Source organism: Megascapheus bottae, chromosome 10 (assembly GCF_031878675.1).
Source record: "Megascapheus bottae isolate mThoBot1 chromosome 10, mThoBot2.hap1, whole genome shotgun sequence".
In the NCBI taxonomy this organism is placed as follows: Eukaryota; Metazoa; Chordata; class Mammalia; order Rodentia; family Geomyidae; genus Megascapheus; species Megascapheus bottae.
The window spans coordinates 25753110-25770182 of NC_143518.1; the positions used below are offsets into that span (position 1 = coordinate 25753110).

The 17073-nt window shown below is 40.0% G+C and overlaps 1 protein-coding gene across 2 annotated transcripts in view; it reads right to left on the reverse strand.

Annotated features, from left to right (window-relative positions):
• Nucleotides 1-17073, reverse strand: part of Rabgap1l (RAB GTPase activating protein 1 like) — a 452094-nt gene that overhangs the window by 330151 nt on the left and 104870 nt on the right. For both annotated transcript variants that reach the window (XM_090340389.1, XM_090340388.1), the window contains 2 exons: nt 10724-10817; nt 124-274 (listed from right to left, as the gene is read on the reverse strand). In XM_090340389.1, the coding sequence (XP_090196515.1) occupies nt 124-274; nt 10724-10817 (245 nt within the window). The remainder of the gene's footprint in view (nt 1-123; nt 275-10723; nt 10818-17073) is intronic.

The window sequence follows — 17073 nt, forward strand, 5'->3', positions numbered from 1 at the left end:
AGTGTTTGGAACAGCACTTGTATATGTACTGGCAATATATTTTAAAGATGTTCAAAACATTTGCAATGAGCTTTGAAAACCAGAATTTATTAGTCCATGAAAATAATATAAAATGTTTCCTACCTTTGTGATAAGAATTCGGTATTTATCCAGCATAGCCTGGTTGTCATGACAGTCTGCTAATAACTGCCATACTTCTGCCCTCAGTGCTTCAGGAACACCACTCTTCACCAAACTGAATAGCCCTTTTGGTCGGGCACCAAGGTTATTGTGCCTGAAGAAAGAAGAAAACAAACCATTCACATTTTCTTTTATCACTCCTAAAGAAAACATATTTATTCATTTATGTAAAAGTATAAGCCTGGGTGAGGAAAAAAATAAGCGGCATTAAGCAATAATAGTGCTTTAATGTCAATGGTATCGTGACTTTTATCTGTGTGCCATTTTGTTTATGGTGAGCCACATTATTCCATTTTGGGAAAAGTACTTTTTTGTCTTATTTACTTTTTTAAATCATCATATGAACTTATTCATAATAATGAATGTGCTATAAAATTCAAGCAGACATTTCAAGGTATACATACAACCATTTGAATTTGTGAATAGAATGTCAGGTAACTTGGACAGTGAGGTACCAACTAGGATAGTTCAGGAAGGGTTTTGAAGCACATCACAGATCTATCACACCTTGATTGTATCTGTTCTTCTAAGGTCAGATTGAGTCGGGCCAAGTACAAAAATCAGGCTCCACAGTGTAGAAGGCATGGAGAATAGATACTTCTGTTTCCTGTGCAACCTACCTCCTGACACAAAGCTCACCTGAGAAGCCCCACAAAATTGATCACCTAATTAGGAATTGTTTCACCATAAACCTAAATATCTAAGATAATTTTTTTAATAAGAAAAGTTCATTATTGTTTTCATTCTAGGTTTGTCTTGCTAACCTCCCTAAGAAAAAGACCTAAATGTTCTTATTACCAGAACCTATAAAACTATCTCGCTGAAAAAGCAACACATACTTATCATACTTATTCCTTCTCAGGGATGTTTTGAATTAGAACAATGGCAAATATATCCTGACTTGAAGTCAATGATTACATTGTAAGTATGCTAGTATGCAAGCTTGCCATCTGCAAAAGAAATTCAACTACGGTTCCCAGGCTTATGAATGGGATTCCACTCATCTTTTAAAATTCTCGAGTTTATATCTAGAACAATGTTCTATGGCTTTTTGTTCAGACAATACTTATTTCCTTTTGTTCACTTTTGATATGGGAGCGCTAATTCTAGTGTAATTTTCTGGACTTCAAATTATCCTTCTGTGGTATAGTATCTCAGGTTCTGAAATCAAATATTAAGCCCCAAGGAAGTAGTGCTGTGGATCAAGGGGTAGCCTTGAGCTGAAGAGCTCAGAAACAGCACCCAAGTCCCATGACCAAAAAAAAAAATATTAAGCCCCCCCAAAATCATGGAACCCACATAACTGAACTCCAGCTTAGACCTAAGCTATGGCAGTCCCTTCTGCAAAAAATTTGTTCAGTATTTTCTTTCCCCAATATTTTATGATATGTGTCTTTAAGAAAAAACTAACAATTTTCATAATTTTGAGTGAATTCAAACAAACTCAATATATTACTATTTTAAATAACCATAAGATTTATGTCCATTCTGCTTTCAGCTAGCTAAACTTTGATTTGGGGATTAAGAGAACCTAAGTTCATAATATTGATGTGCCTAACCAAACTAAAAGAAGAAGATGTAGCCCTCAAAGGACTTACCATGATTAAAGAATATAATTACGGAACAGAAACATGGCACTGTGACAATAGGGACCCAGCCTAGCTCTCACCCACAAAAAGAGACAATCATGGAATCCCACGAGCCACCTACCTTAAGAAATCCAAAAAACAAATTCAAGAAGCAACGGAGAAATACTTAAACTGGAAAAGAAATCCAGATAAAGCATATATCCAACATTCTCAAAGAATCCGAAACACAAGGACCCCCTCCCTCACCCCTAGCCGCTGGCTCCAAGCTTCAGCAGCAGCGGCAAAGGCAGCAGCGGCAAAGGCAGCAGCGGCAAAGGGTGCTGGGCCTGGGAAGCCCAGACCTCCAGATAAGCCAGCAAGGGCGTAATCCAGACACAGAAACCAACACAGACCGGACCAGCAAGCGGCAGAATCCAGACACAGGAACCCACACAGGCTGGCATGGACAGCTTAGGCAGCTGCAGAGACTAGAGACGAGGCCAGGTGAGGCAAGACAAACGACCCTCCAGCACTGCAGAGCAGCTCACAGCCAAACGCCTTAGAGTAAGTAGTCCAGCAGGTTCCCCCAAACCCATAGGGAAAGCAGAGCTGGTGGCAAGCTACAGAACTTAACTCAGACCCCTCCCACCCTGCCCAAGAAATATACTTCAGGGAATTATCTCAGAGAACTTCCCAAATATCCAGAAGGGCAGGCCCATCCAGATACAAGAAGCTTTTAGAACCGCAAACAGACCTGACCAGAAAAGAACATCCCACCGCCACATTATAATCCGTACAGGATCAATAGAGACCAAAGATAGGATCCAAAAGCAGCCAGAAAGAAGAGAACAAGCACCTACAAAGGAAAACCAATCCGAATAACACATTTCTCGGCAGAGACCATGCAAGCAAGAAGATATTGGAAGGATATATGTCATGCCCTTAAGACAAATAGCTACCAACCAACAATACTGTACCGAGCTAAGCATACATTCATAACTGAGGGCACAATAAAAACCTTCCATTCCAAGGAAAAGTTGCAACAGTATGTAGCAACCAAACCAGCATTACAAAATCTTCTCAAAGAAGTTCTACACATTGAAAACCAACACAAATGTAACACTGACAAAGAAATGGCACCTAAAATTCATACCATCTAAGTACCACGAGAACTGTCAACCGACAGGCCCTAATGAAAGCTTTTAAAAATTGCAGGAACTAGTAAATACTTTTTCAATCCTAAACCTCAGTATCAATGGACTTAACTCTCCAATTAAACAACATAGACTGTCTAGTTGATACAAAAAAACAAGGTGCTGTCTTCAAGAGACACATCATGCCCCAAAATAGAAAGATTTTTTGAAAGTGAGAGATTGGAATAAAGTATATATCAAGCTAACGGCCCCCATAAACAGGCTGGATTTGCCATCCTCATATCAGACAAAATAGACTTTAAACTAAAATTAGTGAGAAAAGACAAAGAAGATTATTACATACTAATAAAGGGATCACTCCTCAAGGAGGACAAAACTATCCTAAACATCTATACATTTAATCCAGGAGCACCGAACTTCATCAAGCAAACTTTACTTTCACTGAAACCATATATAGATCAAAACACAGTGATTGTTAGTGACTTTAACATACCACTCTCACCTATGGACAGATCAACCAGATAAAAACTCAACACTATGATCAAACAGGATTCATCACAGAGATGCAAAGCTGGTTCAACATGCGCAAATCAATTAATATAATTCAACACCAACAGGAGTGAGGACAAAAAAACACATGATTGTCTCAATAGATGCAGAAAAGGCATTTGACAAGATCCAACACCCCTTTATGCTAAAAGCACTGGAGAAACTAGGAATACATGGAACATTTCCCATTATACTAAAGGCTGTGTATGACAAACACACAGCTAGCACTGTACTTAACGGTGAAAAGCTAAAGCCATTCCCTCTAAAATCAGGACCGAGACAACGATGCCCACTCTCTCCATTCCTCTTTAACATAGTATTAGAATTCCCAGCCAGAGCAATAAGGCAAGAAGCAAGCATAAAGGGGATCCAAATAGGGAAAGAGGAAGTGAAACTTTCTCTCTTTGCAGATGACATGATTCTATACTTAAAGAACCCTATAGACTCCACTCCCAAGTTGTTTGAGCTGATTCAAAACTTTGGCAAGGTAACAGGGTATAAAATTAACCCTCAAAAACCAACTGCCTTCCTATATGCCAACAGTGAAAGGAACAAGGCAATAATCAGGAAAGCAACTCCTTCTGCAATAGCCTCAAAGAAAAGAAAGTACCTAGGAATTACCTTAACTAAGAATGTAAAGGACCTTTTGGATAAAGACTTTAAAACCCCGAAAAAGGAAATTAAAGCAGAACTGAGGAAATGGAAAAACCTCCCATGCTCCTGGATTGGAGGAATCAACATCATGAAAATGGCAATCTTGCCATCTACAAATTCAACATAATACCCATCAATATCCCAATGTCCTTCTTTAAAGAAATAGAAGAAGCAACCCAAAATTTCATATGAAAAAATAAAAGACCCCATACAGCAAAAACACTTCTTAGCAGAAAGAACAGTGCAGGAAGAAGTTCAATATCAAACTTAAGACTCTTTTACAGAGTTATAGTGACCAAAACAGCTTGGTACCGGCACAAAAACAGGCCTGAAGACCAATGGAATAGAACTGAGGACCCAAATATTAAACCACAGACCTATGGCCACCTAATCTTTGATAAGGGAGCCAAAAACAAATGGTGCTTGCAGAACTGGTTAAGCACCTGCATAAAACTAAAGTTGGATCCTTCTTTGTCACCCTGCACTAGGATGAACTATGAATGGATCAAAGACCTCGAGGTAAAAGCCGATACACTGAAAACTTTACAAGAAGGAATAGGAGATACACTAGGCCTCCTTGGCACAGGTCGAAACTTTCTTAATAAGGACCCAGAAACACAACAAATCACAGAAAGGCTGGATAAGTGGGACTGCATTAAACTACAGAGCTTCTGTATGGCAAAGGACATAGCTAGCAAATTAACTAGAAAGCCTCCAGAGGGGGAGAAGGTCTTCACTAACCATACAACAGACAAAGGCCTCATATCTAAAATATATCAACAGCTCAAAAAATTGAATCACTCCAAAACTAATCTCCAAAGAAACAACCATCCCATTAAAAGATGGGCCAAAGACTTAAAGAGAGTCTTCTCTGAAGAAGAAATAAGAATGGCCTATAGACACATGAAGAAATGCTTGACATCTCTGGTCATAAAAGAAATGCAAATCAAAACAATTCTAAGATTCCACCTCACTCCAGTTAGAATGGCCAGGATCAAGAAATCTAATAACAACAGATGCTGGAGGGGATGTGGCCAGGAGGGATCACTACTACACTGTTGGTGGGAGTGCAAACTCGTTCAACCACTATAGAAAGCTACTAGCATTGCAGTTCCTCAAAAGACTAAACATAGAACTCCTCTATGACCCAGCAATTCCACTACTTGGGATTTACCCAATCGTCCAGAAACAAGGGCATTATAAATCCACTAGAACAATGATGTTCACTGCAGCACTATTTACCATAGCAAAGATATGGAACCAACCCAGATGTCCCTCAGTTGATAAGTGGATCAACAGATGTGGTATTTATACACAATGGAATTCTATGCTGCTTTCAGAAAGAACAATATTGCCCCATTTGTAAGGAAATGGAAAGACTTAGAAAAACTCATACTAAGTGAAGTAAGCCAGACTCAAAGGAACATAGGCTCAGTGGTTTCCCTAGTTTGTCATAATCAGTAGAAACCTTGGGCTCTCCTAGCAGAGAATCACAATAGAACAAAATCTAGATATGTAAGGCTATATAGTAATCTTTTCTGTAATTTAATGGTTGCTTCTGATAAGAAAACATGGTTGAAAGTACTTCAAACTGTATTTACTGTAGAATGTGAATTCAGCAAAAACAACAGTATAAGTGTGCAAAGGGTTAATAGGAGCATTTCCTTTGAAGTTAAAGGCAAAATCTTCCAAATTATAAATGCACTACCATACAAACATCTTACTGTATAAATATAAAAGAAATTCAAAGTAATTACATATTACATGTTATACAGAGATCAGTATGTCATTGCTGTGATTATAATAAATAACCAGGTAAAAGAAAATAATATTAAGCTTCATATAAATCTTTATATGCTGTCTTTGATACTGCAATCAAAATTTCTCAAAATTGTATATACATTATCTTTTCTTTCCCTTCTCATTTCTTAATTCCATTCAGCATGACTTCTCCATGTCACTTTGAAAAGTTCTCTTGAAGTAACCTATGGCTTTCTCCATTCCACTGAGTTCAAGTGGCATTTTTCAATTCTCTTGAAGAATTGACTATTCTTTTAATTAAACTTACACGGTTTCCCTCAGCTCCAATGACAAAGCAGTCCTTCTTTATACTCCATAAACTCAGTGCTAAGTTCTCAAACTCATGGTTTCTCAGTTACCTCTCTCAGATCTTGCCTAGCATAATCTAACTCTTTTACTTTTTTTTGTATGCACTATTACCTCTACCTTTCCAGTCTGAACTCCAGAGGCTCAAAAGCACCAGAAAAATTTTACATATTATCTCTACCTCTACCCTTCCAGTCTGAACTCCAGAGGCTCAAAAGCACCAGAAAAAATTTCACATCTGAACTCTTATGGTTCTCCCTAAATCTGATGGTTTTCTTTATTATCCCACCTTCAGTAATTGTTGGCACAATATACAGACTGAAAAGCTAGGAATTATTCTTGTCATTACTCTCTCCTCCACATTCCATTACTAATATATTACAAAGTCTAGCAAGTCTCATTTTTCCAAACTCTCCAAAGTCAATGCACTCATATCTCAACTGCCACCAACTGTATTTATCACAGATCTCTGTAATGAAATCCTAGCATCCAGTTCTCCTACTACAATATACCTCCAAAACAGCAGATAGAATAATGTGAACAATCAGCTTGATTAAATAAGTATTCAGCAGGCTCTGACTTTCTATAATCATCTTCCTAAGGTTTTGAAAGTAGAGGATATATACAAGCATGCATACGTACGCATATCTCTTAAAACTAATAAACATTTTTACCAAGACATAATCCAGTTCAATCAACTTTCAGCTTCTAGCTAATCCTCATTTATTTCTTTTGCCCAGGAATAATGAAAATACCCTTACTTTCCTTTTAAAAACATAGATGTTACTTATCTTTACAAACTGACATTAAACACATGGCTCACATGACATTATTGATTTAAAGGCTTAATTTATTGACTGTTTTAGAACAATAAAGCAATTCTCTATATAATACCCTCTTAACTAAGCAAATTCCTGTGTCCAAGAAAAATACAAATAAACAATAAATTACTATTTATTGAAACAATTGCCTCTAACACTTCCAATACAAATATATGTATGCAGGGCCATTGCTTTAATAAAATAATAACTGCAGCTAGAAATAGAAAACGTGGCAAGTGGGCCCGGGAGTTTGGCCTAGCGGTTAAAGTGCTTGCCTAGCATGCACAAAGACCCGGGTTCGATTCCTCGGTATCCCACATACACAACCAAGCCCGAAGTGGCAGAGACGAGACTGCAACAAGCGACAGAGAGCGAAAGCAAGCAAGCGGAGCCCAACCGAGTGGTGGCCGGAGCGAGCGGGGCCGGAGCGAGCCAAGCCAGAGCCAGCGAGGCCGGAGCGAGAAGGGGCCAGAGCGAGCAGAGCCAGGAGCAAGCGAGAGCTGGCCGGGCCGGAGCGAGCCGGGCCAGAGCAAGCCAGGAGCAGGGCCGGGCCGGAGCGAGCGGGGCCAGGAGCAAGCTGGAGCGAGCCTGGCGGAAGCGAGCGGGGCCAGAGCGAGCGGGGCCAGAAAGAGAAGGGGGCCAAAAAAAAAAAAGAAAACGTGGCAAGTTTATGTTGATTTCTGCCCTAAAAACAAGGTAGATACCCAATACTATCAATTAAAAATGCACATATAACAAATATATAGTAATTATTCAGGAATCAGTTTTTGTAATGCATGACCACAAATTCAGAATCTTTGTTGTATATTTTAAGTACCTAAAACATACATCTGGCACATAGAAGGCATTCAATATATATTTTGATAAAGGGATAAGCACATTTATAAAGCCCCCAGTGCCTGGCTAAAATTAGCTAATTTCTTAAACTAGGAGCAAAGGGGAAGAAAAGAAACTCTGAAAATATATTCCATTCCTAAGAGACCAAGAATGTCTGTTTGCAAAACACAAAAATATTTCATTTGAAAAGTAGAATCCTAAAAGCTTAATAAGTAACTTGTCCACTCTACACAGTAAGTTAACACTACATTTGCAAGTCTAATCCAATTTTTCTGGCTTTTAAAAAAAATTCCATATATTTTTATTGTAATTAATACAAGGGTTACATTATATTCAACAGATAGAAGGTGCATTACTTCGCAAACATTGATACCCTTTCTCATGTCTTGGTCCCCATTTCCCTCTCCTTCCCCCCGAGGCTCATCTTGTTTCCCTCTTTCCCTATCCTATTTCAAATAACCAAATAAGTAATATGTACAAAATATCAGATAACAAGCTGAAATGCTGTAACAATATGAGATAATCAAAGGACAGCAAAACAAGTGAGAAATAACATAGTACATTAAAGACAACAATCACTCATTCATTTCATTTAGCATCATACCATATGCCTATGTATCTAGGTTTTGTCCTATTGTAAATCTCTGGTAGGAGAGCCCAAGGTTTCTACTGATTATGACAAATGAGGGAAACCATTGAGTCTATCTGCCTTTGAGTCTGGCTTACTTCACTTAGTATGATTTTTCTAAGTCTTTCCATTTCCTTACAAATGGGGCAATATTGTTCTTTCTGAAAGCAGCATAGAATTCCATTGTGCATAAATACCACATCTTGTCGATCCACTCATCAACTGAGGGACATCTGGCTTGGTTCCATATCTTTGCTATGGTAAATAGTGCTGCAATGAACATCATTGTGCTAGTGGGTTTGGTATGTCCTTGTTTCTAGACATTTGGGTAAATGCCAAGTAGTGGAATTGCTGGGTCATAGGAGAGTTCTATATTTAGTCTTTTGAGGAACTGCCATACTAGTAGCTTTCCATAGTGGTTAAATGAGTTTGCATTCCCACTAACATTGTAGTAGTGATCCCTCCTGGCCACATCCCCTCCAGCATCTGTTGTTATTAGATTTCTTGATCGTGGCCATTCTAACTGGAATGAGGTAAAATCTTAGAGTTTTGATTTGCATTTCTTTTATGACCAGAGATGTCGAGGATTTCTTCATGTGTCTATAGGCCATTCTTATTTCTTCTTCAGAGAAGACTCTAAGTCTTTGGCCCATCGATTTTTTTTTTGTTATTTGTTGATTTTTTTTTTTGGCCAGTCCTGGGCTTGAGCTCAGGGCCTGAGCACTGTCCTTGGACTTTCTCAAGGCTAGAGCTCTACCACTTGTGCCTCAACACCACTTCCGGCATTTTTCTATGTATGTGGTACCAAGGAATGGAACCAGGGTCTTTGTGCATGCTAGGCAAGCACTCTACCTCTAGGCCAAACTCCCAGCCCTTTGGCCCATCTTTTAATGGGATGGTTGTTTCTTTGGAGACTAGTTTTGGAGTGATTCAGTTTTTTGAGCTGTTGATATATTTTAGATATGAGGCCTTTGTCTGCTGTATGGTTAGTGAAGACCTTCTCCCCCTCTGGAGGCTTTCTAGTTAATTGTTAGCTATGTAATTTGCCATATAGAAGCTCTGCAGTTTAATGCAGTCCCACTTATCCAGACTTTCTCTGATTTGTTGTGTTTTGCTTTGATAAACTTAGGCTCCACATTTTACAATGAGAAGACATCAATCTTCTAACCCCTGAAGCGGTAACTATATACTTACTAAATTATAACTCAGGAATCTTTGGGGATGTATACAGAATACTAACATAATTAAAGTTACTTATATATCAAGATGGTTTTAAAATTTTTTTAATTATTCTTTCTTCCACTTTACTGAAAAAAATATTTAAAATTCTGCCTGGAGAGACTTTGTAGTCTCTTTTGGATTACCTGCATGAATGATATTAGATATGTACACATAATAATCAACTGTGTCTTCTACATCTACACTGGTAATTGATGTACTTTTCATTTACCAAGACTTTATTTTACCAACACATGTCAGCAGGATTATCTCTTTAAAAACGTATAAACTGTGCTTACCACAATAAGTATAATCAGAGTACCATTTTTTTTGGCCAGTCCGGGGCTTGAGCTCAGGGCCTGAGAACTGTCCTTGGGTTTTCTCCAGGCTAGAGCTCTACCACTTGAGCCACAGCACCACTTCCAGCTTTTTCTATGTATGTGGTACCCAGGAATTGAACCTGGGTCTTCATGCAGGGTAGGCAAGCACTCTACCACTAGGCCAAACTCCTGGCTATCCATAGTACCATTTTTAATTCCAGATAAGATATCAAAAATATAAAGTAACAATTTTAGGCAGAGAATATAAAACAAACTGAGTTACTGTGTATAATTAGTGGGAAAATAAGAAATTCTGAGAGTAATTTTCTATTCTACAGTCCCTTGTAGTGATAATAGATTTGGTGAGGAAAGAAATACAGCCCTTTAAAAATAGGTATTTAAATATGTTTGCAATGCAACAATGTTGGTAAATGTTACATCGGACAGAATTGTAACAGATGCATATCTTCTCAAAGTAAGTTAAATAAGACTATAACATAGATAAATATGAAGGGCACAACTTATATTTAAACTTTTATGTTTTTAAAGTATATTAAGCTTTCATTTATTTTAAAGTAAAAGTTTTCAATTTTACTTTAACACATAATAATAATTAAATAATAATTAAACGAATGAGCTAATGTTAACTACATAAATATAAAGTTCTAACAAGAAAATAAAATTTTACCATCGCCCTAGCAATTCTCCCCAAGAATATAGGATCTTCTCAGGACAATCCTTAGAAACATCGCCCGTTCCACTTGAGAGTTCGTTATCACTTTCTGCAGCAGAAACACAATACAAAACAAGATACATTATGTTATATACAATAGTAGGTAATTAAAAATATAGAACTCAACTATAACCCAGAAATTCTACTACTTGGCATTTACTCAATTGTCCAGAAACAAGGATATACCAAATCCACTAGAACAACAATGTTCATTGCAGCACTATTTACCATAGCAAAGATATGGAACCAACCCAGATGTCCCTCAGTTGATGAGTGGATCAACAAGATGTGGTATTTATACACAATGGAATTCTATGCTGCTTTCAGAAAGAACAATATTGCCCCATTTGTAAGGAAATGGAAAGACTTAGAAAAAAATCATACTAAGTGAAGTAAGCCAGACTCAAAGGAACATAGGCTCAATGGTTTCCCTCATTTGTCATAATCAGTAGAAACCTTGGGCTCTCCTAGCAGAGATTTATAATAGAACAAAACCTAGATACATAAGGCATATAGTATGATGCTAAATGAAATGATGTCCAGGATAAAGAAACAAAAGCCATATAATGAGTGATTGTTGTCCTTAATGTACTATGTTATCTCTCATCTCTTTTGCTGTCCCTTGGTTATCTCATATTGTTACAGTATTTTACCTTTTATCTGATATTTTGTATATATGCATTTTTGGTTATTTGAAATAGGATAGGGAAAGGAGGAAAACAATATGACGCTCAGGGGTGCGGGGGAGGGAAATGGGGACCAAGACATGAGAAAGGGTATCAATGTTTGTGAACTAATGCACTTTCTATCTGGTGAATATAATGTAACCCTTCTATTAATTACAATAAAAATATATGGAAAAAAATAAAAATAAATATACACATCACCAGGATGATAGCTCATGCCTGTAATCCTAGCTACTCAGGAGGCTGAGATCTGAGAATCACAGTTCAAAGCCAGCCCAGACACTAAAGAACCTGAGACTCTTATCTCCAATTAATCTCCAATTAATCACTATAAAATGGGAAGTAGGGCTGTAGCTCTAGGGGTAGGGTGGTAGGCTCCAGCTGAAGAACTCACGAACAAGGTCCAGGCCCAAGGATAACGTGGCATCCTGAGCTCAAAAGCTCAGGGACAGTGTCCAGGTGCAGAATTCAAGACCCATAACCCCACACACACAAAAAAAAACACCCGTCAAATATGTGTATGCAATATTTCTTTTTTATATTACTATGCCTGCTGAAATAAAAATCAAACTTTTGTTTAATATAATTTGAGTTTAATGTCGAACAAAATATTTTCAGACATTTACAAAAATTCTCATCCACAAATTACATATTATTTGATGGGAATATTTATGATAAATAACTTTATCCAAAGAAAACAATATTTAAAAGCCAGTAGTGTTAGCAAGTTGGCAGAGTTCTTAAGAAGTCTTAGACTCCAGTCCTCCCTTTAGAATTCAGCCTGCATGTGGCAACAGACTACAATACCCTCAACACTTGGAAGCAAGCTTGAAATGTCCATTATGCAGGTGTTGTGCCAAGATTGTTCCATGTTCTGGGAATGACCCCCTTCCCCCCTTGTTTAGGGCCCATGTACTTGAACCCCAGGTGGTAACAGCTTGGTGCTCAGTGGTTAAACACCTGAGCTCTGATTCGACCAGTGGTTTGAGTTAAATAGCCAATCAGGTAATTGTATTTTCCCTATAAAAGCAGTGTAAAGTTCTTGCTCAGGACCTTTTCAGCATTGCTGGCTGCTGGTACACAGAGGCCCGAGTCTAGACTCGTAAATAAAACGACCCCTGCTCTTTAGCTTTGACTGTGGCCTCTGGTGGTCTTTTTGGGGTTCTAGGAATTCGGGTACAACATTTGGTGCATTGGCCGGGAATCCCCAAGTCCACTCAGACGCCTAGTCAAGGGGTCGTGGAAAACCGCGGTAAATAGGCTGGCTTCGTTTGTCTGTGTATTATGTTTTATCTGATAATCTGTTAATCTGGGTTGCCTATAGGTTCTGTATCTGGGTCAACGAAAAATCTTGGCAGACGTGCTATAGGATTGTTGACGGGGCCAGTGGGAGATGCCTCTTGTGCCCTTTCGGGGAATTATTGTTAGGATGGCCGAGCTGCAACCATCCCTCTGTCTGATAGTTCCATCCAGGCTGTATTGAGGAGCTATTGTTAGGACGGTCCTGCTGCAACCATCCCTCTGTTTGATACTCCCGCTCAGGCTGTATTGGGGAACTGCTGTTAGGACGATCTTATTACGATCGCCCCTGTTTAACAATTCCCTTCTGGTTATTGGTTTAAGCGCGCATATGTTGTTTTTGTTGTTTGTTGTTTTTTTGTATTTCTGTTTGGTTTTTTTTATTTGGATATCTTCCTCTGAGATGGGTACTACTCCGCTTGCTCTTCTAATAATGAATTTTAAGGATGTTAGAAGCAGAGGTTTTGATTTGCGTAAAAACAAACTAATTATTCTTTGTAATTCGAAATGGCCGACCTTTGATGTTGGATTGCCCCCAGAGGGCACTTTTAGCCTCTCCATAATTCGGAAGGTAAGGGAGAAGATACCAGAACAGTCTGGCTACTTTAATCAGATTCCTTATATTCTTGTTTGGCAGGATTTGGTAGAAAAATCCCCCCGCCTGGTTATCCCCCTTTCTTCTCATGACAAGCGACGTCTTGGCCCTGCGCCAGGCTGATGCCTCTCGACCCAAGCCCTCAGCTCCTTTTCACCCGGTCCTGGCCAATAGTACAGACCCCCTTCTCCTTGAACCCCCTTCTCCTTGAACCCCCTCCATATTTTCCTCCTCCTTTCAATCCACAATTTTCTATGTCAACAGGAGGAGTAGAGGTTTCTTCCTCGGGCGAGGTGGAGGCGAAAGTGGCTTCCCCAAATGCCGCTGAAGGCCCAGCGGGTAGGACACGGGGATGTATTCAACGAGCAGTGAGCCCACGTTTTCCTGATTCCACGATGGCCTTCCCATTGCGTGAAATTGGTTTTCCAGATGATACTGGGAACCCTAGGTTCCATTATTGGCCTTTTTCCACCAGTGACCTCTATAACTGGAAAACCCAGAGTGCTTGTTTTTCTGCTAACCCTAAAGTTTTGATTTCTCTTCTAGAAAGTGTTATGTTCACTCATCAGCCCACCTGGGATGATTGTCAGCAGCTCCTCTGAATCTTGTTTACTACTACGGAGGAGAGGGAAAGGATCCAAGTGGAGGCCAGGAAATTGGTCCCTGGCTACCATGGACAGCCCACTGTTAACCCAGATTTGATTAATGATACTTTTCCCTTAACTAGACCTCCCCAGGATAAATGGGATTATAACACAGCAGAAGGTAGAGGAAGGCTACGGGTGTATCGTCAGACTCTAATGGCGGGTCTCCGGGCTGCCGCTCACAAGCCCACTAATTTGGCTAAAGTATATTCGGATCTTCAAGGTAAAACAGAAACTCTTTCTGAGTACTTAGATTAATGGAAGCTTTTACACGGTATACCCCAATGGACCCTGAAGCCCCTGAAAACCAAGCAGCTGTAGTTGTCTTTTGTTAACCAGGCAGCTTCAGAAAATAAGAGGAAGCTACAGAAATTAGAGGACCTAGAAGGAAAAAGTATCCAAGATTTACTCAGGATTGCTCAGAGAGTTTTTAATAATAGGGATGCTCCAGAGGAGAAACAGCTGAGAGCAACACAGAATGATTAAAGTATTGGCTGCTGTAGTTCAACAGGGAAGAACACCACAAAGAGGTTCACATGGCCCACAATCTTCGAGGTCGAGATTTGAGCAAAGATCAATGTACTTACTGCAAAGAGTTTGGTCACTGGGCTAGGGAATGCCCGAAAAGTAAAAAGAACAGATCAGATCAGTGGCAACAAAAAACTTCCGGTGTTAGTTACTCATAACACAGAGAACTAGGGAAGACGGGGTTTGGATCCCCTCCCCGAACCTAGCGTAACTTTGTAGGTGAAGAGGACTCCTGTCCAGTTTTTAGTGGACACAGGTGCTCAGCATTCAGTTCTTACTAAGCCTCAAGGAAAACTCCACAGCTACATCGTGGGTACAGGGGGCTACAGGAATAAAGAAATACCCCTGGACAACTCAAAAGGATGGTGGACCTGGGAACTGGTAACTGTGGGGCAGGAGTTAAAGGTCACAATACCTCATGCTATCGAGGGCATTCTCAAACAGCCCCCAGACCCATGGCTCAGTAACGCCTGGCTTATTTATTATCAAGGACTATTGTTAAACTCTCTTAAGATTCTCTTTCAGCCTCCAACTGCCCTTAACCCAGCTTCACTACTGCCCGATCCAGACCTGGAAGCCCTACTTCATGATTGTGCTGAGGTTTTGGCCCAAGTGCATGGAGTAAGAGAGGATTTGCAAGATAAGCCTCTGCCAGATGTGGAGATTGTCTGGTTCACCGATGGATGCAGCTTTATACACCAAGGACAGAGGTATGCGGGGGCTGCAGTAGTCTCAGAGACTGAAGTAATCTGGGCTGAGTCCCTGCCTGCAGGAACTTCAGCACAAAGAGCGGAATTGGTGGCTTTAACCCAAGCTTTAAGACTGGGTAAGGATAAAAGACTGACAGTTTATACAGACAGTCAGTATGCTTTTGCCACAGCCCACATACATGGGGCAATATACAGAGAAAGGGGCCTCCTTACAGCAGAAGGAAAGACTATCAAAAATAAGGAGGAAATATTGGCACTCCTGGCTGCTCTTTGGGAACCAAAGAAACAGGCAATAGTCCATTGCCCAGGACACCAGAAACATGTAGATCTAGTGTTCAAGAGCAATCATCTGGCTGACCAGACTGCCCGGGAGGTGGCCTTATCTTCAACTCCAGCTCTAGCCCTCCAACTCCCAGACCCAGGATCCAGAATCTTACCACCGATCCCAGAGTATACGGAGGAAGACTTGCAATGGATTGAGAAACTACCTGTGGTACAGCTCCTTGATGGATGGTGGAGAGATTCCAGGAGTCACATAGTACTCCCAGAAAAATTAGGGATGAAGGTGTTACAAAAAATTCACCATAGTACTCATCTGGGAGCCAGAAAGATGCAAGACTTAATAAGACAAACTGGACTATGAATTAAGGAAGCAACCGTCAAAATTGATCAGATTATTTCAGGTTGCAGAGTATGTCAGTTAAATAATGTAGGGAGAAATCAGCAAAATTTAGGGGCAAGACAGCAAGGGGATAAGCCAGGAGCCTATTGGGAGGTAGACTTTACTGAAGTAAAACCAGGGAAGTATGGATATAAGTATTTGTTAGTTTTTGTAGATACCTTCTCAGGATGGGTCGAGGCTTTCCCCACTAAAAGGGAAACTGCACAGATAGTGGCTAAGAAGATACCTGAGGATATTTTACCCAGGTACGGCTTTCCAGTAATGACAGGTTCAGACAATGGACCTGCATTTGTCTCGAAGGTAAGTCAGGGACTGGCTTCCATACTTGGGGCAGATTGGAAATTACATTGTGCCTATAGACCCCAAAGTTCAGGACAGGTAGAATGAATAGAACATTAAAAGAGACCCTGACCAAATTGACCATGGAGACTGGCACAAACTAGGTAGCCCTCCTCCCCTATGCTCTGTTCAGGGTTCAAAACTCCCCTTTTAAACTAGGACTTACCCCCTATGAAATAATGTTTGGTAGACCTCCCCCTATAATACCCAATCTTCAAGAAAATCTTGTTAGAAGAGGATGGTGATTCTGAATTTTTGTTTTCACTCCAAGCCCTGAAAAGGGCTCACCAAGAAGTCTGGCCCAAGCTTAGGGACCTATACAAGACAGAACCATCCCTGGTGCCTCACTGCTATAGACCAGGTGATTGGGTACTCATGAAACGCCACCAGCAAGAAAATCTGGAGCCACGATGGAAAGGACCCTTTCAGGTCATCCTGACAACACCCACCACCCTCAAAGTAGACAGAGTAGCTTCTTGGATCCATTACACCCATGCCAAGCCAGTGGATCTGTTTCCAGACTTCATAGGACCCTTGTCCAAAACAGCTTGGAAGATTGACTGGACCAAAAGTAGCCCTTTAAAAATTAAGTTATGCTGCCAAAATCAATGATAGTTATGGGCAGTATTTGGATAGGGACTTTGTGTGGGTAAATACTCATAGTTGTGCATTTCCACCTAATGGTGTTAAAACGGGAAAGGGAGTAAAGTGAAGGAATTTTTCCCCTTGGTTGATAACCCTGTTTTTTGTTTTAGCTGGACCCTTAGGCCCTTGTGTGATTTTAACTAGATAGATCCTCCAAGATTGGCTCTAAAAGTATCA